Raw genomic sequence first — 25,898 nt, forward strand, 5'->3', positions numbered from 1 at the left:
CAGAATTGAAATATGGGGGTCGCTTATACGGGGCTATATACAATTATGAACTTGATATGGAGCAATTTTTGTGCGATTGGGGATCGATTTATCTGAGGGCTATATATAACTATAGACCGATATGGACCTAGTTAGGCATGGTTGTTAACGGCCATATACTAGCACAATGTACCAAGAGGCTCCAAAACCAAATCTCGGGATCGGTTTATATGGGGGCTATATATGATTATGGACTGATATGGACCACTTTTGGCATGGTTGTTAAATATCATATACTACCAGCACGTACCACATTTCAACCAGATCGGATGAATTTTAAAGGGTGATACGGTCAAAATTTGGTCAATATAAACTTGACGTATTTCTTTCAATTTTGCATTTAAAAAACCTGAACACCTCTCATTTTGAAGGTGTGTGTGTGTAGAATGTTGCTCCTATTTTGATTTTGGAATTCACTCTTCAGTTGTCAAAATGCCGTCCAAGCAAGAAGAGCAGCGTATCACAATTTTGCTCGCGCATCGCGAAAATCCGAGCTACTCGCACGCAAAGCTGGAAAAATCACTAAAAGTTGCCAAATCAACCGTTACAAATGTAATTAAAGTGTTTGGGGAACGTTTGTCGACAGCCAGGAAGTCTGGATCGGGGGAAATCGAAAACCGGAAGCCGCTGAGACGACAAAGAGAGTTGCCGGTAGTTTCACGCGAAACCCTAACCTCTCTCTCCGAGATGCCGCAAATAAGCTGGGTGTATCGTCTACAACCGTGCATCGAACCAAAAAACGAGCCGCACTATCGACTTACAAGAAGGTAGTGACTCCAAATCGCGATGATAAACAAAATACGACGGCCAAAGCGCGATCCCGGAGGCTGTACACGACGATGCTGACGAAGTTTGACTGCGTGGTAATGGACGACGAAACCTTCGTCAAAGCCGACTACAAGCAGCTTCCGGGACAGGAGTTTTATACGGCAAAAGGAAGGGGAAAGGTAGCAGATATTTTCAAGCACATACAACTGTCAAAGTTCGCAAAGAAATATCTGGTTTGGCAAGCCATCTGTACCTGTGGCTTGAAAAGCAGCATTTTCATAGCTTCCGGGACTGTCAACCAAGAAATTTACGTGAAAGAGTGTTTGAATAAACGTCTGCTGCCTTTCCTGAAGAAACACGGTTGTTCCGTACTGTTTTGGCCGGATTTGGCATCTTGCCATTACGGTAAAAAGGCCATGGAGTGGTACGCCGTCAACAACGTGCAGGTGGTTCCCAAGGACAAGAACCCTCCCAACACGCCAGAGCTCCGCCCAATTGAGAAATGCTGGGCTATTGTCAAGCGGAACCTAAAGAAGACCAAAAAAAATACTAAGGACGAGCAGCAGTTCAAGGAAAACTGGCTTTCTGCGGCGAAGAAGGTGGACAAGGTGGCTGTACAAAATCTGATGGCAGATGTCAAGCGTGAGGCCCGGCAATTCGGATTTGGAAAAGCGAAAGCCAAACTGAATATTTTGACCGATCACCCTTTAGACCGATTTCACTTGAGTGTATGTTATTTCTATAGAAAATATTTTCGCAATTTTATTTCTATAGCAAATTTTGTTAAAATTTTATTTCTATAGAAAATTTTGTCAAAATTTTATTTCTATAAAAAATTTTGTCAACATTTTATTTCTATAGAATATTTTATCAAAATTTTTTTCTATAGAAAATTTTCTCAACATTTTATTTCTATAGAAAATTTTGTCAAAATTTTATTTCTGTAGAAAATTTTTGTCGAAATTTTGTTTCTATAGAAAATTAACATATGTCAGAAAATTTTGTCAAATTTTTTTTTCTGTAGAAAATTTTTGCCGAAATTTAATTTCTATAGAACATTTTGTCAAAGTTTTATTGCTACACACAATTTTTGTCGAAATTTCTTTTCTATGCAAATTTTTTTCAAAATTTCATTTGTATACAAAATTTTTTGGAATTGTATTTCTATAGAAAATTTTTTTCAAAATTTTATTTCTAAAGAAAATTTTATAGAAATTTTATTTATATAGAAAATTTTGTAAAAATTTTATTTCTATTTTTATTTGTTTAGAAAATTTTGTCAAAAATTTATTTCTATAGAAAATTTTGTAAAAATTTATTTCTATAGAAAATTTTGTCAAAAAATTTATTTCTACAGAAAATTTTATTTCTATAGAAAATTTTATTTCTATAGAAAATTTTGTCAAAATTTTATTTCTACAGAAAATTTTGTCAAATTTTTATTTCTGTAAAATAGTATGTCAAAAATTCATTTCTATAGACAATTTTGTAAAAATTTTATTTCTATAGAAAATTTTGTCAAAATTTTATTTCTGTAGAAAATTTTGTCAAAATTTTATTTCTATAGAAAATTTTGTCAAAATTTTATTTCTATAGAAAATTTAGTCGAAATTTTATTTCTATAGAAAATGTTGTCAAAATTTTATTTCCATAGAAAATTTTGTCAAAATTTTATTTCTATAGAAAATATTGTCCAAATTTTATTCCTATAGAAAGTTATGTCAAAGTTTTATTTCTACAGAAATTTTTATCAAATTTTGGTTTCTATAGAAAATTTTGTCAATATTTTATTTCTGTAGAAAATGTTATCAAAATATTATTTCTATAGAAAATTTTGTCAAAATTTTATTTCTATAGAAAATGTTGTCAAATTTTTATTTCTATAGAAAATTTTGTCAAAATGTTAATTCTATAAAAATTTTTGTCAAAATTTTATCTCTGTAGAAAATGTTATCAAAATTCTATATCCCTAGAAAATTTTGTCAAAAATTTATTTCTAAAGAAAATTTTGTAAAAATTTTATTTCTATAGAAAATTTTATTTCTATAGAAAGTTTTGTCCAAATTTTATTTCTATAGAAAGTTATGTCAAAGTTTTATTTCTACAGAAATTTTCATCAAATTTTGGTTTCTATAGAAAATTTTGTCAAAATTTTATTTCTATAGAAAATTTTGTCAAAATTTTATTTCTATAGATAATTTTGTCAAAATTTTATATCTATAGAAAATTTTGTCAAAATTTTATTTATATAGAAAACAAGTAGTAGATCTAAATTTTCGATACCATATCACATCCTTGTTTGTCCCAAATACATACATTTAAATATCACTCGATCTGGACAGAATTTGATAGACTTCTACAAAATCTATAGACTCAAAATTTAAGTCGGCTAATGCACTAGGGTGGAACACAATGTTAGTAAAAAAATATGGGAAACATTTAAATCTGAAGCAATTTTAAGGAAACTTCGCAAAAGTTTATTTATGATTTATCGCTCGATTTATATGTATTAGCAGTTTAGGAAAATTAGAGTCATTTTTACAACTTTTCGACTAAGCAGTGGCGATTTAACAAGGAAAATGTTGGTATTTTGACCATTTTTGTCGAAATCAGAAAAACATATATATGGATGCTATATCTAAATCTGAACACTTGACTATACTACTAATTGTACTCCTAGTGCAAAATTTCAACCAAATTCGGCCAAAAATCTGGCTTCTGGGGCCATATAAGTCCATATCGGGCGAAAGATATATATGGGAGCTATATCTAAACCTGAACCGATTTGGCTGATATTTTGCAAGATTTTCGAGATTCATAAAATATTTGGATGTACGGTATTTCAAGAAAATCGGTTGATAAACACGCTAACTATGACCACATCGGGGATAAATATATATGGCAGCTATATCTAAATCTGAACCGATTTTTTCCAAAACCAATAGCGATTGTCTCTGTCCCAAGAAACGGCCCTCTGCCAAATTTGAGGACGATCGGACTTAAATTGCGAGCTGTACTTTGTGCACAAAATTACATATACAGACAGACGGACAGACAGACAGACAGACGGACATCGCTAAATCGACTCAGAATTTAATTCTAAGCCGATCGGTACACTAAAAGATGGGTCTATGACCACTATTTCTTGGCGTTACATACAAATGCACAAACTTATTATACCCTGTACCACAGTAGTGGTGAAGGGTATAATTATGTCAAAAATTTTTTTTATAGATAATTTTATCAAAATTTAATATTTTATATAAAATTTTGTTAAAAATTGTATTTTTAAGGAAAATTTACGAAGTACTTCTTAGTTGGAGAGGAATGTTTTGCGAAATCTGTCAAAACACCAAGAATTCTACCAATCTAAAAAACAGTTATAAATCTAAATTTGTGGGTAGAATTCTACCTACTGTGGCAACCGTGAGTCGGACTAGCTTCAAGTGCAGTATCCTCAACTAATGTTCTGCCTGATTTGGGGGCTCTCTTTTAAAACGCTGGATCTCGCGCTCTAGATCGTGAATATCATGACTTACATTCCTGGGTTGTGGTTGTCTATCCATAAGATGGTGGTTTGGATGGTTACTGCTATGTTATAACCCTGGGTATCACTTGTCTGAATTGCCCACATTGATGTTGCATAGTGTACAACTGATCGGCTTATTGCCATCTGTCGTTGACAGACGAACGTAATTTCTGCTATCCATATTGTGTGACATGCTGGCGGGTATGCTAAATTTTCTAACAGTGACTGGTAATACCTCATTCACATTACACTTCCAAAATCCACTTTAACTAGATTTCAACTGGCATCTGCCCTATAAAAAAAGGGATTTGAAATCCACTTTTAGTAGATTACGAGCCTAATTTGAAGGAGGTATAAGATCAGCAAGGTAGATTTTTAATCGATCGTAAAAGTAATCGAAAACCCTTTATTATTTTTTATTCCGCTTAAGAGAAGTATTTCCTCTCTTTTTTCACACGTTTTAATGAAATATATGTCAAGTTTGAACTTCATTAGTAAATTCACAAAAAACGTTTTCTTGCGAAATAATTTCAAATGGCCGTTGGTGCTTCACAGAAAATTAAATTTTATTGATTCTTGCGGAAACAGTACTTAACGCTTTAAACAATTTCCTCCAAGTTAGTATTTCCAAAGAAGAGCTTTGGTCGTATTATGCACTAAGGTTTAGTTCCCATTTGTTCAACATAAAGTTATTACCGGTCTTAAAGTAGGAAAAACATATGGGCAGAATTGTACCAACCTTTATCAGCTTATATATCCCAATAAAATAAATAAACAATTTTTGTGGCTTTAATACAATTCAACATAAATATACAACTTGATTTATTAGCTCAAACAAAGGTTCCTCACATAATTTCGACCCTATAATCGATCACGCTTTCGATATATTAAAATGATAAACCACACTCGACCTAGCAGGTCATGTTGAAATACTTTTGAACTTTCTTTTTCTTTGTTTTTTTTTTTTATAGAATTTACGCAACGTAGCAGTATGATTATTTTAAATGCTGACTAGAAGGAAGGTCAGTCAATAATGCAGTTACATCTAAGCTGATTATAATTTGCAATGGCTCCACATCATCTACGGATGTGAGAAATATAGAACTACACTTTGTCTACTCTAAAAGGAATCATTTTTACATACATACAATTATCATTGGTTATGTGTTAAGATTATGGAAAGGAAAACTTCTAATATTATTCTGCCGCAACGGATTTCGACGCCGGCTCACTGCCATGATGGACTCTCATCAGGGCAATGTAGCATTTCTTTGTATCGATATCATTATAGCCCACTGGCCCCATCTCACAATCTGCACAGATAAGGAATTTGCGTTTGTCCACCGTATTGGAAAAGCCTATGTTTTCAAATGTAAACATATCATCAATGACCCAAAAGTCATCCAAGGACTCGGTTTCAATTGTATTAATATCTTTGGTATTTTTCTGGTGAGTCAATGGCAAGTCAAACTGTAAAGGATATATGTTTTAGAGGTATAATGAAAACTTGTAAACATTTGGTATAGGTACCTGTTTGCTTTCGTACACCCCATTTCGCTCTTTTAGTATAAGCGAATGACAATAGCGACAATGAACTTCTTGTTTATTTTTATTGTCAACAATTTCATCTTTTATTACAGAGTCAGACATGGTAAAAACTGTATATGAAGATTCAGGAATTGCTCCTCGCCAGAATTTGATGAGTCGAATAATAGTTACAACGGCGTATCAAATATCAACAAATCGCAGGCGGCCTGCCGGCTGATAGCTATATAAGAGTTGCCAAGCATTGTTGAAATAAAGTTCTATATGAAAAGTGCAAATAAAGACCGAAAATAGTATTTTTTACGGTTAATTTTCATATATAATTACTTTCAAAGATATCAATTATTTTAAAGATTTACTTTCGGCTTAGTTAAACCTTAATTCTAAATTACAAAAATTTACAGGCTACAAAAACTAAAGATTGGTACTAGATTCATGTTTTAAGGTGGGTATTAAATTCGAGTTTAGCCGCTAAAATCGCTAAAGTGAAAACTAAATCAGTAAGAAAAATGCATGAAATTATATACATTTGTTGCAAATTTTATTACTTGATGGGGAAAAGCCCAAAGCAAATGTTCACAAAGTTTGTATTCCTTAAAATGGATGATTAAAGAAAAGTAATCGTGAAAAAATTACGTTTTTAGCGGCTAAACTCGAACTTAATACCCACCTTTACAGTGAAAGACAACAATGCAAATTTAAAACAATATATAATCAAACACATGAAAAGAAGAGTAAACTAGAAAATTTTCGGCTTTTACTTAGAAACACCAACATAGTATTCGATAAATGAACACAATTCCTTACCAGTCAAGTTAAAAAGGGTTGATCTGCACGCATTGATATTAACAAACATTCCACTTGTCCATTCTAAAAGGTTCTTCGAAAAAATTGTTATGGCCAGTTTCTCATCCTCCGATTAATTTTAACCGGTGGATAGACCTCCGGTTAGTAAAAGTTTTGTATGGGATCAGCTGTTTTATCTACACGATAAATAATAACAAGACAATGAGAAACTGGCCCTTAATATGGTGCTTAAAAACCATTTTAAAAAAGCAAACTTGGCAATACTACTTAATCAGCCAATTAGAGTTACCACCCGATTGATCCATGCAAAATACGATCAGATGCCACGCATTGTCCGTTCTACGTCGTCATATAAAGTGTAGAGGCGTTGGCATATTTTTCATCGATCCACTATTTTTCGCCTACAGTAAATAAATAAAATGATCCTATGATTCGGTTTGTGTGTGTCGGATATTTTTTTACCTCTCTATAAAATATAAACGAAATAGTTTTTATACATTCAATAGTGCTGAATGGTCAAAAGAAAACGCCAACAAATATCTACCCACAGAATAGAGATCAGCGAAAAAATGACCGCAACTGGATTAACAACATACCTTTTGTAGTCCATGGAAAAAAACCACCTGTGCGTGCTGTTGTTAAACGATACAAGACACAAATTGAAAAATAGTTTTGCAATATTTTCTATAATATGATTGGGATTGCGTGTTCATAAGCCGATTACTTGCTGCAAAAAAATCGATGCAATTAAAGAGGATATCAAAGTGAAATTGTATAAAGAGTGGTAAATACTACAGTTTGTATTGTTAATCAATTGAGATTGGGATATCGAGAAGAAAATGCATCACCATCATCCAACAACATCGTCGTCTTCGACCTTGCAACAAAGCACCCAACAGCCACCCACTCAGCGCAGGCGAAAGAAGCGCCCTAATTATGGTACTCGAACCGTTGAAGTGAGACGAGGTTACAGTGGATTTGGTTTTACAATTTCCGGACAGCAACCATGTCGACTATCATGTATTATTCCCAATTCTCCTGCCGATCAAGCTGGCCTAAGAGCTGGCGATTTTTTGATATCCGTAAATGGTTTGAATGTCTCGAAATTGCCACATGAGACAGTGGTACAATTAATTGGTAACTCCTTTGGTAGCATTCGTATGCAAATAGCCGAAAATTATTATTCGGATAGTACCGATGAAGAAAATGCGGCTACTGGTGGCATTCCAACATTACCCAGTATGGGTCCATCAAGACCGCGTTATGTCTATCATAAGACAAAACAACAGCGTATGCGTCATCTACCACATAAGAAAAATTTTGAAAGTCCCCTTTCAAGGTCATCGGTGTCAGTTCCCCAACAGGCAAAAAAACCCTCTCATCCAATGCTAAAGCCACCAGTTTCGATAGAAAAGGCAATGGAACCTAATAAACGGCCTTTACAAGAGCCAAAATGTTCAGAACCTACGGCTTCTTCTTCAATACCTTCCCAGCATGCTTCGGCCTTAGCAAATGTTAGGGCAATGATGGAATCTAGATGCCCTGCTGGTGCTTCATTGGAATATAGGGCCGTTGTGGGCTATTTGGGAACGATTGAAATGCCAAAGCAAATTGCAAATAGCAGTAAACTACAAACGGTACGTTCTTGTATAAGAAAACTCAGACAGGAGAAACGCCAGCCTTCCATGGTCCTCATGATAATACTACCAGATTGCCTAAAATTGCAAGCGAATAATGGAAAGATTTTGGCTACTTATCCCTCTTCAAGACTGAACTATGTCAGTTCATCATCAGAAAGTGAAAATCGATTTTTTGGATTAGTAACGAGTGCTGTTTATAGTCCTCACTTAGATGAATGTGACGACGACGATGAGGTTGATGATGATCACAACGGAGATCAGAATGCCAACCCAATTGAAAATAATAATAGAGAGCAAGGGGATTCTTTAAGAAGACCTCCAATTGTAGCTTCGACAAGTATAGATAATAATGTAATTGTATCGAACTCCTGCCATGTCTTTGTGGTGGACACAAAACTTTGTGAACATCATCAACATTTAGTTAAAGCACAAGAATTTTGCATAGAATGCACCAAAGACCCCATATCGAACTTGTGTCTTGAATTTCCCAACAACTCCGAATATGTTGTCAATCTCATACGTAGTATGTATACAATGCGTATTATACCGCCCATTGCTCAGAGATCCATATCGGATGATCCTGCTTTACATGCAGCTCGTAATAACAATGGATCTGCCGCACATTCACCACAGCCTAGCAATCATAGTGAAATATCAACAACCACATCAAATTCTGATTCAGGAATTGGTTACAATAACGATTGTTCAAATGTTACTGACCGCATTGTATTGGTAGACTTTCCGGCCCAACATGTTAATGCCTTGAGAATCGGACAAAGTGCTGGTGCTGTGGGCGGTCTCAATCGGCCTCAAAATATTTTCCAGCAAAATATATCCGAGGAAGCACCTTCAACAAGTAGCAAACGCCCGCTGCTGCCACGTTCCATAGTTGAACCCAAAGTGCCATACAACTTGAATGGTTCTGGGCGTTCTCTAATGGTCTCTAGATCTTGTGATGATGTTTTGAATTTGATAGAACAAGAGGCGGTAGATAATAGCAACGATTTAAATGCGATAACAGCAACAGATGTGATTCAACCATGTTATGCATCCATGGATGATATTTCGTTGCATACGGCTTCAATGGATAATGAGGATAATCTGAAATATCCATTGAAGCAGCCAGGGTTGAAATTGGGTCCAATTAGCCCATCACTTGCGGAAGTGGATAAAAATCAAAATCCTGAAAAAAGGAAATCCCTTAAATTGACCATAGAAGCTTGGAATAGTTTGCAGAATATTAATGCCCAGGAAGAAATTAAAGAATCCTTGGATATCACGTCGAGCAAATTAGCTAGCACGCCCGATTTATCAAGACCGGATTTGTGTGGTAATATATCACCCTTTGAAAGAGGTTGGATACAAACCTCTTTGCGTACCCCTCGGTCTGATAAACATACCATAAATCTAGCTATGGCAAACCAAGAGGACAAAAAATTGCAGCATTCCCAGGCATCACAGTATAAAAGTCCTGGTATAAGTAGATCGGCTTCGATGAGCAATAGCGAAAGAAGTTCTTTCAAAAAGAAACTATCGCAAGGGGACAAATCGAAAGGCCAGAAAAAAGGCCCTACTGCTTGGGGTACATCTATTGAGACTTTACTGGACGATGCAGCTGGATTGAAGACGTTTGCTGAATTCCTTAAATTGGAATATGCAGCGGAGAATATTTACTTTTGGACAGCATGTGAACGCTTCAGGAATTTGGAAACTGAGATGGAAAGGCAAACGGAAGCCTTGAATATTTACAAGAAACATTTGTCCAATGGATCCCTAGAGCCTGTCAATGTTGATTCCCAAGCACGTAGTATAGTTGAAAGAAATCTCAGTTCAGCCGATCCAGATCTCTTCCACCCAGCACAGAAACAAATTTTTAATTTAATGAAATTTGACAGCTACCAACGTTTTCTACGCTCCGATCTTTATAAGCAATGTCTACAGGCGGAGAAAAAGGGCAAGTCATTGCCCTTCACTGGCGACAATTTAGATGATCTATTGAAGACGACAAATTTTTCAGAAAGTGCCTCATTAAAGTTAAAGAAATCGGCAAGCAACGCCGAAGAGGGGCGCCCTCGTAGAAGCCTGCTTCCCTGGCATAGGAAAACAAGAAGTAAATCTCGTGATCAAATGTCACAAGACGTGGTAAAAGAACAACAATATCCCCAACCACCACCACCCCCACCAAGTGTCACGATGAAAGGTGGTAATAATGCCATACACGGTTCCACTTCCTCATTAACTTCATTCGAAGCTTTAACATTTGGCAATAATATAACCGCAAATGATTTGAATTATTCCTTGTGTCGTATCAAATTCCCAGATGGTGCCACCACAATGGTACAACTGAGGACTCAAGAAACTGTTGCTGAACTTGTGCAACGTCTGATGGAGAAACGTAGTATTCAATATCCATTTTTCGATGTATCAATAAAAGGTCCTCCCTCGAAGTCGGTCGATTTAAAGACCCCTGCAAAGGAGCTATCTGGTAAAGAAGTTGAAATAGAACAAAGGATCGCATTTAAATTGGATTTGCCTACACCTAAAGTTATTTCGGTAAAAAGTAAGCCACGTAAACAATTGTATGAAGTTGTTAGACCCATCCTACAAAGATATCACATTAATCCCGAGCTTGTGGAAGTACTTATGAGGGACACTCAACTTAAGGTGGATTTAACACAACTGGTGACAGCAGTCAATGATCAACGTTTACAGGTTGTGTATAAAAAATCTCTCTATCCCTCTGTGGGACAAAATCATGCGGCGGTACCACATAGAAAAGCTCCATCTCCCAAAACTGCCATAACTGATGGTACACAGACATCTCAGAACACATTGGACGAGATAACGAACAAAGTTTTTAGTGACTTAATGCAAGTCAAACAAAATCAAGAAGATGGAACAGCGGTCAAAACCAAATTTGATCAAAGATCCACAAAATCAGATGAATGCCCATCGGAAACATCGTCTTTCTTTAAATTACGCCGTGGCAAAAGAGACTCAATAAATGCAACAGGACGTAATAACAGCAAGAAACCACAACAAACGACTTTGCTTTCATCTTCAGAGAATAAAAATAATTTAAATAAAATTAAAACTGGGATAAAATTGCCACTCCCTGGAAAAGTTTTGGATAAGAAAGATGATCTCTTAGAGGATTTGAAGCGAGCTCAATTGGCTCGCCTGGAAGATCAAAGAGGTACAGAAATAAATTTCGAATTGCCAGAGTTTCTAAAAACTGCCGATAATCTCAATAAAAATTCTGGAGATTCATCCCCAATGCAAGAAAACAACATGGTTGTAAATCATGAAAATACCATGCCGTCCATAGAGAGACCACCACAACCTGCACCACGACATTCGATAACTAACAAAACTAAACTAAACAAATCAATATCACCAATGAAAGTGGATGAAGAAACTCAAGACCAGAGATCCCCAACACAAGATAATACAGAGTTTACAACTCCATCCAAGGGTCCACCACCTTTACCACCCAAGCCAAAAGTATTACCCATAAAGCCATCGAATTGGGGTGTAAATATAGCAATCTTGAATAAGATGTCACCAACATTGGCTATGCCACCATCTACACCAAACATTGCATCACCGCAATTAACTAATGTAAATGTAGTTGCAGTTCCACCTTCAAGTAATTCCAGTCCAAATGCACGATGTGCTTATTTGGATCAGCCGAGTAGTAGTTTTGTTTAATTGTGTATTTAATTTTTGTAGTATTTTACAAAATTTTAATTTTTTAATGTGTATATATATATTTATTTTTTATATTATTTTATATATACTCGATTACATTCTTCTAGATCATTTTATTCCAATTCAAAAAATATTTATGTACATTATTAATAGTTAAAAGCAATAAAGTTGATAAAATCTATCAAAACAAAAAAACACATAAAATAAATATTTTTATAGTCGTGTTAACCTTATCCATACTCCCCATTTCTCCCATAGTCGATAAGTTGCAAGCCTATAGGCAATGAGTATAAGCCAGTGCGGTGTCATGGCGAAAATTTGTTTGCTTCAATTCAGCGTCTAGCCAACCTAACAATTTGGCATACTTCTTGGGGGCACGTTGGGGGGCACTTAAATTCTCACTGGTTGCGCTTAAAATGCATAATAAATACTAATCGGTAGCACAGAGAAAGTGCGTTAGTCTTCTATGACGAAGGCGACGTTTTCGATTCCCGGCCCTGGTGGTACTGGCAAAAATATTGGAGAATAGTAGCAAAACTCAACCAATAGAAATAAAATTTGGCAAAATTTTCAAAAGAAATAAAATTTTGACAGCATTTTCTATAGAAATAAAATTTTTACAAAATTTTCTATAGAAATAAAAATTTGACAAAATTTTCTATAGAAATAAAACTTGGCAAATTTTTCTAAAGAAACAAAATTTTGACAAAATATTCTATAGAAATAACATTTTGACAAAATTTTCTATAGAAATAAAACTTGGCAAAATTTTGACAAAATTTTCAATAGAAATAAAATTTTGACAACATTATCTATAAAAAAATGACAATAATTTCTATAGAAATAAAATTTTGACAAAATTTTCTATAGAAATAAAATTTTGACAAAATTTTCTATAGAAATAAAATTTTGACAAAATTTTCTATAGAAATAAAATTTTGAAAAAAATGTTCTATAGAAATAAAATTTTGAAAAAATTTTATATAGAAATAAAATTTTGAAAAAATTTTCTATAGAAATAAAATTTTGAAAAAATATTCTATAGAAATAAAATTTTGACAAAATTTTCTATAGAAATAAAATTTTGACAAATTTGAAGAAAACATTTTTTAACCACAAAAATTTGATCAAAAACTTGAAAATATTTTTTTTTTAATTGGTAGATTTTTGGTAAACTTTTCTTAAAATCTTTGTAGATTATATTTGGGGCTATTGAACCTGCTTTATTGTTTTCAATAAAACTGCACTTTTAATATAACACATTTTTAAATATATTTTTGTTTTAATCCATACAATGAAATATACACAATTTTTAGAAATCACTACATTGTTAATACTCTCTACTTTAGTAAAATATTATAATCCTAGTTTATATATAATCGAACATTCAATAAAAATGTATGAAGTCTTATGGCGCCTTTGATCCCCCCTCCCCACAAATTTTCAGTCACCTCGGCAGAACTCATCTTTGTCAATACGTTGAGCCTGCAGCATACTGTAAAAAACAGAATTGCTATCTTGTGCCAATTCCTGAGGTGTCCCCTGTTCCTTAATTTCTCCTTGGTCCACAACAATAATTCGATCCATGCTATGTAAACCATGTAAACGATGAGCTATAAATATTACCGTAGAACTCTTAAATGATGATCGTATCGCTTGATGCATTGCAAATTCAGAATCCTCGTCTAAATTCGAAGTTCCTTCATCTATGCACACCACTTTGGAATTTTTAAGTAAAGCTCTCGCTAAACAGAGCAATTGTTTTTGTCCGGCTGAGAGATTAATGCCACCACGATCCAGTTTGCCATCTAAACCACCTACTGATTGTACTAAGTACGTTGCTGCTGAACAATTGGTAATGGCATGCCATATTTCTGAGTCATAATGGGCTCCTCGTGGATCTAGATTTTCCCTTATGGTACCCTCAAATAGAAAAGGCTCTTGGGGAATTAATCCTATGCGATCACGTAATGTATATAGGGATAGTGTTTTCACATTGACACAATCGAGGACAATTTCACCTTTAGATAGGGGAGCAACGCGCATCAATGCTGCCAGAATGCTAGACTTTCCAGCTCCCGTCCGTCCAACTATGGCCAAACGCTCGAACGCTTCAGTTTTAAATGAGATATTGTGTAGAGCAGGTGTTAAATTTTCCCTATAGGATAATTGAACATTTTTAAAATCCAATGAACCTTGCGTCGGCCAACCAAATGGTGGGTTAACACTTCCATCTGCATTGTCCTCTCCATCAATACGCAAATAGCTTTCAACTCGTTCAACAGCCACTAGTTCCTGTTCGGTTTCGGCTACAGCATTGAGAACACCTGCTAAAATCTGAGTGACACTTAAAGCATATGAAATTGCCAAACCCACCAAACCAGGATTGGTGGCATGACTTGATGTAACTGCGGCCAAGATTCCAGCTCCTCCCACTAGTACTGCACCCAATAATTGCAAACGTATACCGAGCCAATTTTGTGCGGCAGCTGATGTTAATTGGGCCTTAATACTCTCTTCCAATTTCGTATGGAAATCTCTTTGAAATCTAGAACTGGCACGCATAGTTCTTATGGTTACCAAACCTTGTAGAGTTTCCGTAAAGTGTGTATACAATGGGGACAACGCATTGCTAGAGAGCCGTTTAATATCACGCGAAGCATGACGATATCGATGTTGTAAACTGATATAGATGGGAATCATTGGAATAATAACCAAACTCAGCCAAGGCATGGCAAACAAACTAATTGCTATAGATCCAATTAGACCAACCACTTGGGCGAGGAGGATATTCAAAATAAATGGTAGGGAATCGTCTACGGTATAGGTATCAGATGAAAATCGATTTAAAATCCTGCCCACCGAAGTTACATCGAAAAAACTAAACTTTGCCTATGAAAATAAGCAAGAAAGGTAGCGTTAGATATTTTCCAAAGAGTTTTCCTCAAACTACAATACTTACATACATAACCTTAGAGAGCAATTTGTTGTGAATATGTTTTGCCGCCTTTAGACCAGCAAATGCAAAAAGAAATGCTCTGGACATAGTAATCAGAGAATTTGTCACAGCCAACGAGGCATATATGCCAAGATAATACCCTGTGGTATGTGGATTCGAAGTATCATTGGAGAACATCTTTAAGGGATGTATTACATGTGATAAACTGCTTCCATTAACATTGGTGTCGAGAGTTGTATCAGTAACCCAATGTGCCAACCATGCATCAGATAAATTTCTTGTCAATTGCATAAGTATTACCGACAATAAAACCACTATACCCAATGGTGTCGTTACAGCATTCCAATAACATGATAATACACTCATCGCTAAATTACCATATTCCCGTGATTCCTAGTATTTATTTATTTTTTTATTTCAATAATTTTAGTTAATATAGCATTTTATCGTGTACTCACTTCAATCATAATGGAATCCACACTTTTATTATCAACTTGAAATTGATCCAAATTTATCGATGTACGCCTTTCCATCATATCAGCCTCATCGTTAGAATCCTCTAAGCTGAAATCAATGCTCTCTGTCATGTATTCGCTTAAGGTTAATTTGCCATTTTCCAAATGGAATATCTGTCAGAAATTATATAAAAATGTAATGTTAATATTTCAGGTTAATTTAGAAATTTTGATTAAAAAAAAATCAGGTTAATGCTAAGAATTATCATATTATTTTTTAATGATGTATTGCGTGAAAAGAGATCTATTGTTTATAGCCGAGTCCGAACGGCATGTCACACTATGTGTGAAATCATTTATTGAAGATTTTAAATCATTAGAAATATTACTTGCATTACTGAGAGCAGAGGTTCAGGTGAATATTGAATTGTTGAGAGATTTGAGATAGTCGAGTTGTGGAAAGGCAAATTTGTTGGAAGGAGTTGTTTCGAGACTTCCGAAAGGAAGTTCTGCTAGGACTAGAAAAGACGAAAGTCTACTTTTCCTCTTATAGACTTTTTCTCCAAAAAATTCGAAGAAAATCTTTGATAACCTAAAAATTCATTTACAGTAGATAACGGATATAAGAACTTCTATTATAAGAAAAAAACGCATATAAGACGTGAAACCCAAAGGCCTTGGCCTTCGTGTAGAGATAAAAGTCGAAAAAGTTATTGTTGGTTTTTGTGCGAACGGTCCCATCGCCCACTTTCCCGACCCTTCCGACCGTGAGGGCCTCGTCCCCATGACGTAGGGACAGTGTACACACCATGATCCGGACCATGGCGGGGTGGAGGCAGAGGGATTTGACCAGCTACAGAGAAGGACTCATCAGCCAATCCCTTGCAAAATGCATTACTATTACACCAATTCCAGATCCAAAAAGAACATTTTCATTGCATTTTTTCCTATTTTGCTGGTTCATTTGAATCGGGTCATCAAATTTCAACGAAAAACGATTTTGTGAAGATTAAACATTTTGTTTGAAAAATTTCTTATGGCTCCATTGTTACTCAGCCTTAAGAATTCTATGCAATATATTCATTGGCCGCGAGGCTTTCGTATTACAAGTCTAAATAAGTGAAATGAAATAAAATTGTATTTTTTGAAAATGTTCCTTATTTTCCATATTAAACCAGAAATACTGAAATTGAATTATAACTGAAGAACTAATTTGTAATCAATGCAGCGGATACTTACCCAGCAAAAACTAGGTAACCACATCTCATTACCAGGAGTAAAGCTGTCATTACACAATGCATTACTTTGCGGTGAGTTATAATGACTAACTTGTAATGGCAATAATAAATACTTCTCGGTAATTTTTGAATTGATATTCTCAAAATGTATTGTATTTGGCCGTTAATGACTTAATAAAATATAATAAATGACGGTGCCATTAGGTATAATTATTCGCATAATTGAGCATTTACTTAAAAAAAAGCAAATTTCATCCGATCCGGCTGAAATTTGGTACATGGTGTTAGTGTATGGTATCTAATAACCATGCAAAAATTGGTCGAAATCGGCCCATATAAACCGATCTCCCGATTTGGCTTGCGGAGCCTCCAAGAGAAGCAAATTTCATCCGATCCGGCTGAAATTTGGTACATGGTGTTAGTATATGGTCTCTAATCATGCAAAAATTTGTCGAAATCGGTCCATAATTATATATAGCCCCCATATAAACCGGTTACCAGATTTGACCTTCGGAGCCTCTTGGAAGACCAAAATTCATCCGATTCGGTTGAAATTTGGTACGTGATGTTAGTATATGTTATCCAACAACCATGCAGGAATTGGTTCATATCAGTCCATAATTAGATATAGTCCCCATATAAACCGATCCCCAGATTTGACCTCCGGTGCCTTTTGGAGAAACAAAATTCATCCGATCTGGTTGAAATTTGGTACGTGGTGGTAGTATATGATATTTAACAGCCATGCCAAAAGTGGTCCATATCAGTCCATAATCATATATAGCCTCGATCCCGAGATTTGGTTTTGGAGCCTCATGGAGGAGCAAATTGCATCCGAGTCAGATGAAATTTGGTACATTGTGCTAGTATATGGCCGTTAACAACCATGCCTAACTAGGTCCATATCGGTCTATAGTTATATATATCCCTCAGATAAATCGATCCCCAATCACAAAAAATTGATCCATATCAAGTTCATAATTGTATATAGCCCCCATATAAGCGACCCCCATACTTCAATTCTGGCTCTCCACCACGTATGGACTAATTCACAATTGAGAAAACGATGTTAAGAAGTTTTAAGTTTTAAGATACCACAACCCAAGTAATTCGATTGTCTTTCGTAGAAGTTTCTACGCAATCCATGGTGGAGGGTACATAAGATTCGGCTTGGCCGAACTTACGGCCGTATATACTTGTTTATTTCTACAATATTCGTTTCTATTCAAGTAATGTTTATATTACAGCATTACTCGCCATATTTTGATCCATTGTAATCGGCTAGAGAAGTCAATATTTTCGAGATTTGGTTTTCCTGAGACAATAAGTGGTTATTTTGCAAACTTTGGTATATCAACGAATAAGTGATTACATATTAGGTGATTATATGCTTCAAAAGCACTAATTATTTCATGGTCAAAGGTATGCCTGGGGAGAAGTACTTTCCTCCTAGGACATGCGTATGTAAATGTAATCCGGAGCGATGACAATTAATAAGTGGTTATTAATTTTTAAACAGGCTTACCTACAAGATTACCGGGTAATGAGAGTTTTTGCTGGGTATATAAAATATCACTTCCGCCCGGTGACAATCCCTTGTAAAATGCATTACTATTACACCAATTCCAGATCCAAAAAGAACATTTTTATTGCATTTTTTCCTATTTTATTGTTCATTTGAATCGGGTCATTAAATTTCAACGAAAAACGATTAAATTTCAACGAAAAACGATTTGTACAGTTACCTGAGTTTTATAATAGCTATTCAAAGCTGGTAATTGTGCATTGTACATATCGTACCGTTTAAACCAAAACTCAATTTCTTATGATCCTCATATTTTCCACCCATTCTATTACCTGCGAGATAATTGCATTCAATTCTTAAGAAATGCGCTTTAAAAGGGGGAAATTTAACAAATGCAATTTTATGAGTATGTGATCATCGTGCTATACTAAAATTCTATTTAACAATCCTACGAATAAAAATGCTAAAGGGAACTCCCTTATTTGCTTCAATATGAAAAACATTCTTATAGAGAATTTTCGTTCATATTACTCATCAAAAACTTGTACAGGTCATAGATCGCAATATGCGAATGTCGAAAGACTCTTCGAAAGGTTTTAAAAATCAAATCTCGATTTATCGAAATAAAAAAACAAACATTTTATATATCTGTCAACTTCTTCTACTTTGTTTTCTTATTTAGTATTTAAAATCAAATAGATAGACATTGAAAATATTGTTTGTTAGTTGTCATAATTTTATTCATTCGAATCCTGTTGTAAAAAATCAATAAAGAAAAGATTGCCTACAATCAAATATTTAACGGTCTACGAATCATTCTACACTCGGAAAAACGTAGACCCTTGGCACCCACACCATAACTCAAAATCTGATTTATTATACTGACCAGATTTCGAAAATTCCCCACAAAAATCCCCAAATTTGTGGAAATTGCCCACCAAATCCCCAAGTCCCCAACTCAAAAATTTTGTCCTCATCCACGAAAAAATATCCCCGATTTGGGGAAAAATCCCCAATACTGGCAACACTGCATTTAATCTATCTTCTTATAGTGAAAAATCCATCTATTTATTGTGAAAAATACAAAAAATAATGCCCTTAAAGAAGAAAATATTACAGGGTGCTAGGTAGTTGCAAATGTTTTGAACAGGTCGAATCATACGATTCTTTACCTTTCGTAAAATATCAATTTTTAATAACAGTCCATTCACTTTCCCAATTAGAATTTGGAAATACCGGTCAATAACGATTATTTTTTAAGTGGAAGCTAAACAATAAAGTTATTATTATGGGAGATATACTTTGATTAAGTTCATGGTAGGGCTAGTTGCAAATGTTTTGAACAGCACTGTATATATTTTTTCTACACAGAAAAAAAATTTTAACCAATTAAAATTTTAATTGAATTAAAAAAAAATCAATTAAAAATTGGATTATTTTTTAATCAGAACAAAACTCCATCAGAAAAATAAATTTTATCAATAATTTTTGTAATTGCATCAATTAATTTGTATATTGATCTTGGTGATAGATAATATCATTTCCGTGATTAAGAAGTTTCAATTAAAAATTAATTTGATCAATTTATCTCACGATTGAAGACAAAAATAATCCTTTTGTGATATATATATATTCGTTACATACCTGATTAGCATGGTAAAACAGCGACTCACTTCGTGTTACAATAATTCGTGTTTTATCCTTTAACAAATTCAAAATGCAATGTTTTGTTATATGATGGGCGACATGAGCATCTAATGATGCCAATATATCATCTAAAAGATAGACTAAACGGAAAATATTGATTTTTATCACAAAAAGTAATATAAAATAATTGTAATAAATGTATTCTATAAGAATGTCTTACACTTTTTGTCTTGGTAAACTGCTCGGGCCAAAGCAACACGAGCTCTTTGCCCTCCGGATAATGTGCGACCATTTTCACCAATTCCCACTAAATCACCACCAAGTGCAACAATGTCTTCATTTAATGCACATGCAAATAATACAGATTTATACCATTGTTCATCAAAAGTACTGCCCCAAATAATATTGTCACGTATTGTTCCTCTCTGCAACCATGGCGTTTGGGGTACATAACCAAAACCTATTGAGAAAAGAAAATTTGATAAAAAAAATGTAAAAAAATGATTACATATCTCATACCTGAAGAGAAATCATGTATACATATGGAACCTTCTACACAATTGATTCCAGCAACGATAGCAGCTATGAAACTACTTTTTCCAGAACCCACGGGACCCTCAATACAAACAAGTTCTCCCTACAATGGTAAAAGAAGCAATTGTATTAATATTAATATAATGCAATACAGAAAAATATCAACAAAATATTTACAATTGAAGTATTTTGTAATTTGTTGAAGAATTTTAATTAAGAAATCTTTTTAAAAATTTCTGAAAAATATTTAATTAAGAAATAGGAAATTCTTACGTGTCGGTACTTTTAGCTAAAATATTATTTAATAAATTGAAACGATTAACAATATAATTTAATAAAAAAATATTGCAAATAAAGGGTGATACGGTGTAAATCGGTGAATTCGTTTATTTAAAAAATCAAATTAAATTTCTTTTTCAAGTTCAATTAGTATAAAATTCAGGAAAAATATTCAGTTAGGCTTTCGCTTTTCCAAATCCGAATTGCCGGGCCTCACGCTTGACACCTGTCATCAGATTTTGTACAGCCACCTTGTCCACCTTCTTCGCCGCAGAAAGCCAGTTTGCCTTGAACTGCTGCTCGTCCTTAGCAGTTTTTTGGTCTTCTTTAGGTACCGCTTGACAATATCCCAGTATTTCTCAATTGGGCGGAGCTCTGGCGTGTTGGGAGGGTTCTTGTCCTTGGGAACCACCTGCACGTTGTTGGCGGCGTACCACTCCATGGCCTTTTTACCGTAATGGCAAGATGCCAAATCCGGCCAAAACAGTACGGAACAACCGTGTTTCTTCAGGAAAAGCAGCAGACGTTTATTCAAACACTCTTTTCAAGCCACAGGTACAGATGGCTTGCCAAACCAGATATTTCTTTGCGAACTTTGACAGTTTTATGTGCTTGAAAATATCTGCTACCTTTCCCCTTCCTTTTGCCGTATAAAACTCCTGTCCCGGAAGCTGCTTGTAGTCGGCTTTGACGCAGGTTTCGTCGTCCATTACCACGCAGTCAAACTTCGTCAGCATCGTCGTGTACAGCCTCCGGGATCGCGCTTTGGCCGTCGTATTTTGTTTATCATCGCAATTTGGAGTCACTACCTTCTTGTAAGTCGATAGTCCGGGTAGTTTTTTGGCTCGATGCACGGTTGTAGACGATACACCCAGCTTATTTGCGGCATCTCGGAGAGAGAGGTTAGGGTTTCGCTTGAAACTACCGGCAACACTCTTTGTCGTCTCAGCGGCTTCCGGTTTTCAATTTCCCCCCGATCCAGACTTCCTGGCTGTCGACAAACGTTCCCCAAACACTTTAATTACATTTGTAACGGTTGATTTGGCAACTTTTAGCGATTTTGCCAGCTTTGCGTGCGAGTAGCTCGGATTTTTGCGATGCGCGAGCAAAATTTTGATACGCTGCTCTTCTTGCTTGGACGGCATTTTGACAACTGAAGAGTTCTACACACACACCTTCAAAATGAGGGGTGTTCAGGTCTTTTAAATGCAAAATTGAAAGAAATACGTCAAGTTTATATTGACCAAATTTTGACCGTATCACCCTTTATACTTGAAAATTCGGAAATAATTGGTTTTTATATTAACATACTATACAAAGAAAAATCCACTATAATTACACTCGGAAAATACTTAAGAAAGTTTTAAATCTTATAAAATTATATAAAGATGCAATAAATAATTAAATACCCCAATTAAAATTTTAATTGAATTTTGCGATCAAAAATTAATTGAAAGTACCGAAGTAACCAATTAATTTTTTAATCAAATACATTTTGTATTTTTGATTAAATCTGTGCTTGATACTATCAACTGCGAGAGTGAAGTAATTTAAATTAAAAGTTTCGAACAATTCTTTTGAAAAAAATATACAAAAATTTCACTAAAAATTCTACACTCAAAATAGAATAATACAAAAAATATAGCTGCAAGAGCAGAAAAATTGCCAAACCAGTTTATCCTATGAAAAGGGAGAATTTTTTGGTTGACTAAAAACTAAACTCCAAACTAAATCTGCATACACAGAAAAAATATGTATCACCCAATTATTTCCAATTGAAATATGTTTGAAATTGGAATCATTCATAATCAATAAAAACAATTTTTAATTGATACAATTAACTTTTTCATCAAATTAAATTAAATTTAATTGTCACAATTAACAGTTTAATCAAATAAAAATAATATATCCAATTAAAAATTTAATTTGAATTCAAAAGAATTTGTTTAGGAATAATTAGTTTCAATAATGAAAAATCCAGCTCTATAATTATAATCGGAAATCATAAGAAAGTAAAAACTTCTATAAAATTACAAGAAAATTAATTCAAATAATTATGAATAAATAAATAATAATACAAAAAGTAATTGATTGCCTCAATTAAAAAATTGATTTTTAATTAAAACGTTCATTTAAAACTCCGAAGAAATCAATTAATTTTTTGATCGAGTATATTTTTTTATTTCTAATTAATACTGCTATTGGTACTATTATTTGCTTGATTAAAGCAATAGAAATTAAATAAATTAATTGTATCAACTAATTTCGCGATTGAATTAGAATAAAAAGTTTTTCTGTGAAGGTTTATATTACAAATAAAAAATATTGAGAAATATAATTTCGATATTTTTGCTTACCTTTTTAACATTTAAATTTACTTTATCCAATCGGAATGTCGTTATTTGAAGATCACTTTCCAAGCTGGCAACTTCGTATTCGAATGAAGCATCTTTCATTTGAAGTACAGTTTGAGGTTCATCCACAGAAGAAGATATAGAGGTTTCTTTCATCACTGGATCATAGTATGAAGAAAAATCTAGATTTTCAAGCTAAATGAAAGCCAAAAACAACGAATACACGAATATTTTACTTCAATCTTTACCATTACTCCATAAATACTTACATCAATTAGCTCTTGTACACGTTTCACTGAAATCCAAGCCTCTATTAAACCATTCAATACCCAGGGAAAAGCGTTTAGAGGACCAATTAGTAAATTTAACAAAGCCACACTGGTGTAAGTTGTTGAAGCAATCAGTGGGTTGCCCATCCATACCGAAACGCCAAATGTCAAAAAGCACATTAAAACAGGAGTTGTGGCCCAAAAGTAAACACACCAGGCATCCAAGTATTTACGTTTGCTCAAAAATCGCATTTCTTCTGCACGTAGTTTAAGAATTTTCTTAATAAAAACGTCTTCCCAAGCATTTAGCTTAATTTGTTTGGCTCCAGTCATGGTCTCACTTGTTGCCGATAAACGAGCATCTTTGGCTGTCATTAAACCCTGCGAATAGTCAGAGATGCGTTTGGCCAACCAACGATTTATTGGTATAAGTGCTGCAGCAAACAAAACTCCAGCGATAAAAGCAGCTCCCAACTGAGTGTAGAGTAAATACAAGGTGGTAAATAACTGGAATGGTATACTCCAGAAAGAATGAAATGAAATACAAGAATTAACAATGCGATCGGTGTCCGTAGACATGAGATTTAATACTTCTGGTTTAGCATCTTTCAGACCACGAGCCTCTATACTTTTGCGATAAATAGCACTGACAACGCCAATACGCATTTTCATACCAATTAATGACATTCTCCAACTAAAGTGGGAAGAGCAAAATGCATCTAGAAAAAAAATTTACATAATTCAAAAATATATTTGATAGATATGGACTTGAAAGTATGAACATACAAATCAATTGAGATGCAAACAATCCCACAGCATACAAATACGGCTTCCAATCAATTTCATTGTCATCTTCTGACGGTAGATTTGAATTTGCATTACTTAACAGACCACCAAGTAATAAAGGACCAGCAAAGCTAGTAATGTCAGCTACAAAACGCAAGGCTCCTATGGAATAAAACTCTTTCCCGTAAGCTTTGTGTAAAGCCCAAATTAGATTTTTTGACCTGGCTATGCTGACTTGGAGTTTTTCACTTATTCGGGATATATTCAATGCATCTGGTAAATCAAACAAATCGTCTATGCGCTTTAAATTGCCAGCAAGTCCTTTCGATATAAGAGGACCAACCCAATAGAATATCAAACGAGATAAATAGTTGGCTTCGTCTTGTGCATGGCCCAAATGAGCTTCATTTAGTTCAAATTGAAAATGAGTGTAACGTTGAGAGAGTAGTGATGTCGTTTCCATTGAGTCCTCTTGAAAACGCTGAACAACGTAGATGGCATTACCTTTAGGCAATAGAGTTATGCCATAACTTATATCCAGTAAAAAGGTTGCTAAATTATAAGGCCACCACTCATATTTGAGACTTGAACGAAGCCATACCGCATCTAGAACAAGAATTGATAACCACATTACCATCATCACAAGAGGGCCTCTATGACTGATACCGCCGCATCGCTTTAAGGTTAATAAATATCCTATAAATAGAATACTTCAGTCTATTAAATAGTTAATTGTAAATATGTGTGCATCTTACCCAAATGGACCATCCACATAACACATTCGGTACATACTACTAGAACATCTGCAGGATATACTTTATTCACAGTGTTAATTTTGAAGAGTTTAATCACAGGTAAAGCAGCCAACCACACACATATTATTGTTCGTATGTTAATGGAAACTAATTGTGTTCGATTCCTTGTCACTCCTCTTGAGAATGATCCAAAATTGTAGGCGGAAATCGCAGCAAATATAGTGTATAAAGGTATTTGCAAAACAATTTCTTGGAAACACGGCAGTAAATCATTGGAACCTATAGCAAATGGTTTAAGGCCCGTTGAACAAAACTCCGTCCAATTCCAAGCGTAATTCCAATTTATGTCTACAGACATATTGGATGATCGCGACTGGAAACATTCATTATAATTTTACTATCCACAGAAAAAGATCACGTCAATTATGTTCCACTTACCCTTAGAATTCGTAACACGATATTCTTATTAATTTAATCATGAATTATTTTATTCAGCTGGCCAATATTATAGGCCTCTATTATTCTATTGTATTGTGTGTAATTGAGTTAACATCCAGAGTCCCATTATTGCGTGGAAAATAATGAAAATTGATAACAATTGGACTAGTTGTGTGACTAATAACAATTCTTTACTTTCAATCAGAAAACAATAAATACAGATCCACTGAAACCGGAGACTGAAAACAGCTGTTTTAGATATGAGAGAGAGCATATGTGTAGGGTTTGCATACAGAGATAAACCCAAAGATTATCTGATTTAACAAGATGTCTAGATGCTTCCTCTTTCTTTCCAAAAGTCTCATGAGTTTTGCTCAATAAATGTATGAGAGAGTTGAAAAAAAAACTTGGGTCTGTTTCTGCACTCTTTTTATATTTTTTCCCCTCTTTTAACTTCTTTATTTTTCAATTGTTGTTTTTTATCTCTTTTACGGTGTTTTCAAAGACTTTGTAATTATAACAAGATGTCCAAATTGCCTCTTGTTCTTGATTAGATAAAAGTGCACGACTTTAGGTTCACACATGTTCGTTATCTATTTTGCTTGTTGGCAGGTTTCTTT

General features: G+C 34.4%; 3 protein-coding genes across 3 annotated transcripts; 1 reads left to right on the top strand and 2 right to left on the bottom strand.

Moving 5' to 3' along the window:
* Nucleotides 1–5,114: 5,114 nt before the first annotated feature.
* strat (RAB interacting factor STRAT) lies at nucleotides 5,115–6,062 on the bottom strand. Its single transcript, XM_075296454.1, has 2 exons — nucleotides 5,867–6,062; nucleotides 5,115–5,806 (listed from the first exon to the last, which is right to left on the bottom strand). The coding sequence occupies exons 1-2, from the start codon at nucleotides 5,984–5,986 to the stop codon at nucleotides 5,534–5,536; spliced, it is 393 nt and encodes a 130-aa protein (XP_075152569.1). The 5' UTR covers nucleotides 5,987–6,062; the 3' UTR covers nucleotides 5,115–5,533.
* A 967-nt stretch (nucleotides 6,063–7,029) lies between these two features.
* Nucleotides 7,030–12,247, top strand: loco (regulator of G protein signaling family member locomotion defects). Its single transcript, XM_075296455.1, has one exon. It carries the CDS (start codon nucleotides 7,528–7,530, stop codon nucleotides 12,037–12,039), a length of 4,512 nt encoding a protein of 1,503 aa, XP_075152570.1. The 5' UTR covers nucleotides 7,030–7,527; the 3' UTR covers nucleotides 12,040–12,247.
* A 1,039-nt stretch (nucleotides 12,248–13,286) lies between these two features.
* On the bottom strand, nucleotides 13,287–25,501 carry LOC142226436 (ATP-binding cassette sub-family C member 10). The gene is made up of 11 exons (XM_075296456.1): nucleotides 25,279–25,501; nucleotides 24,841–25,213; nucleotides 24,086–24,781; nucleotides 23,300–24,018; nucleotides 23,034–23,225; nucleotides 20,383–20,500; nucleotides 20,084–20,323; nucleotides 19,861–20,003; nucleotides 15,457–15,627; nucleotides 15,002–15,391; nucleotides 13,287–14,931 (listed from the first exon to the last, which is right to left on the bottom strand). The coding sequence occupies exons 2-11, from the start codon at nucleotides 25,196–25,198 to the stop codon at nucleotides 13,483–13,485; spliced, it is 4,476 nt and encodes a 1,491-aa protein (XP_075152571.1). The 5' UTR covers nucleotides 25,199–25,213; nucleotides 25,279–25,501; the 3' UTR covers nucleotides 13,287–13,482.
* Nucleotides 25,502–25,898: the final 397 nt, after the last annotated feature.

Source organism: Haematobia irritans, chromosome 2 (assembly GCF_050003625.1).
Source record: "Haematobia irritans isolate KBUSLIRL chromosome 2, ASM5000362v1, whole genome shotgun sequence".
Lineage (NCBI taxonomy): Eukaryota > Metazoa > Arthropoda > Insecta > Diptera > Muscidae > Haematobia > Haematobia irritans.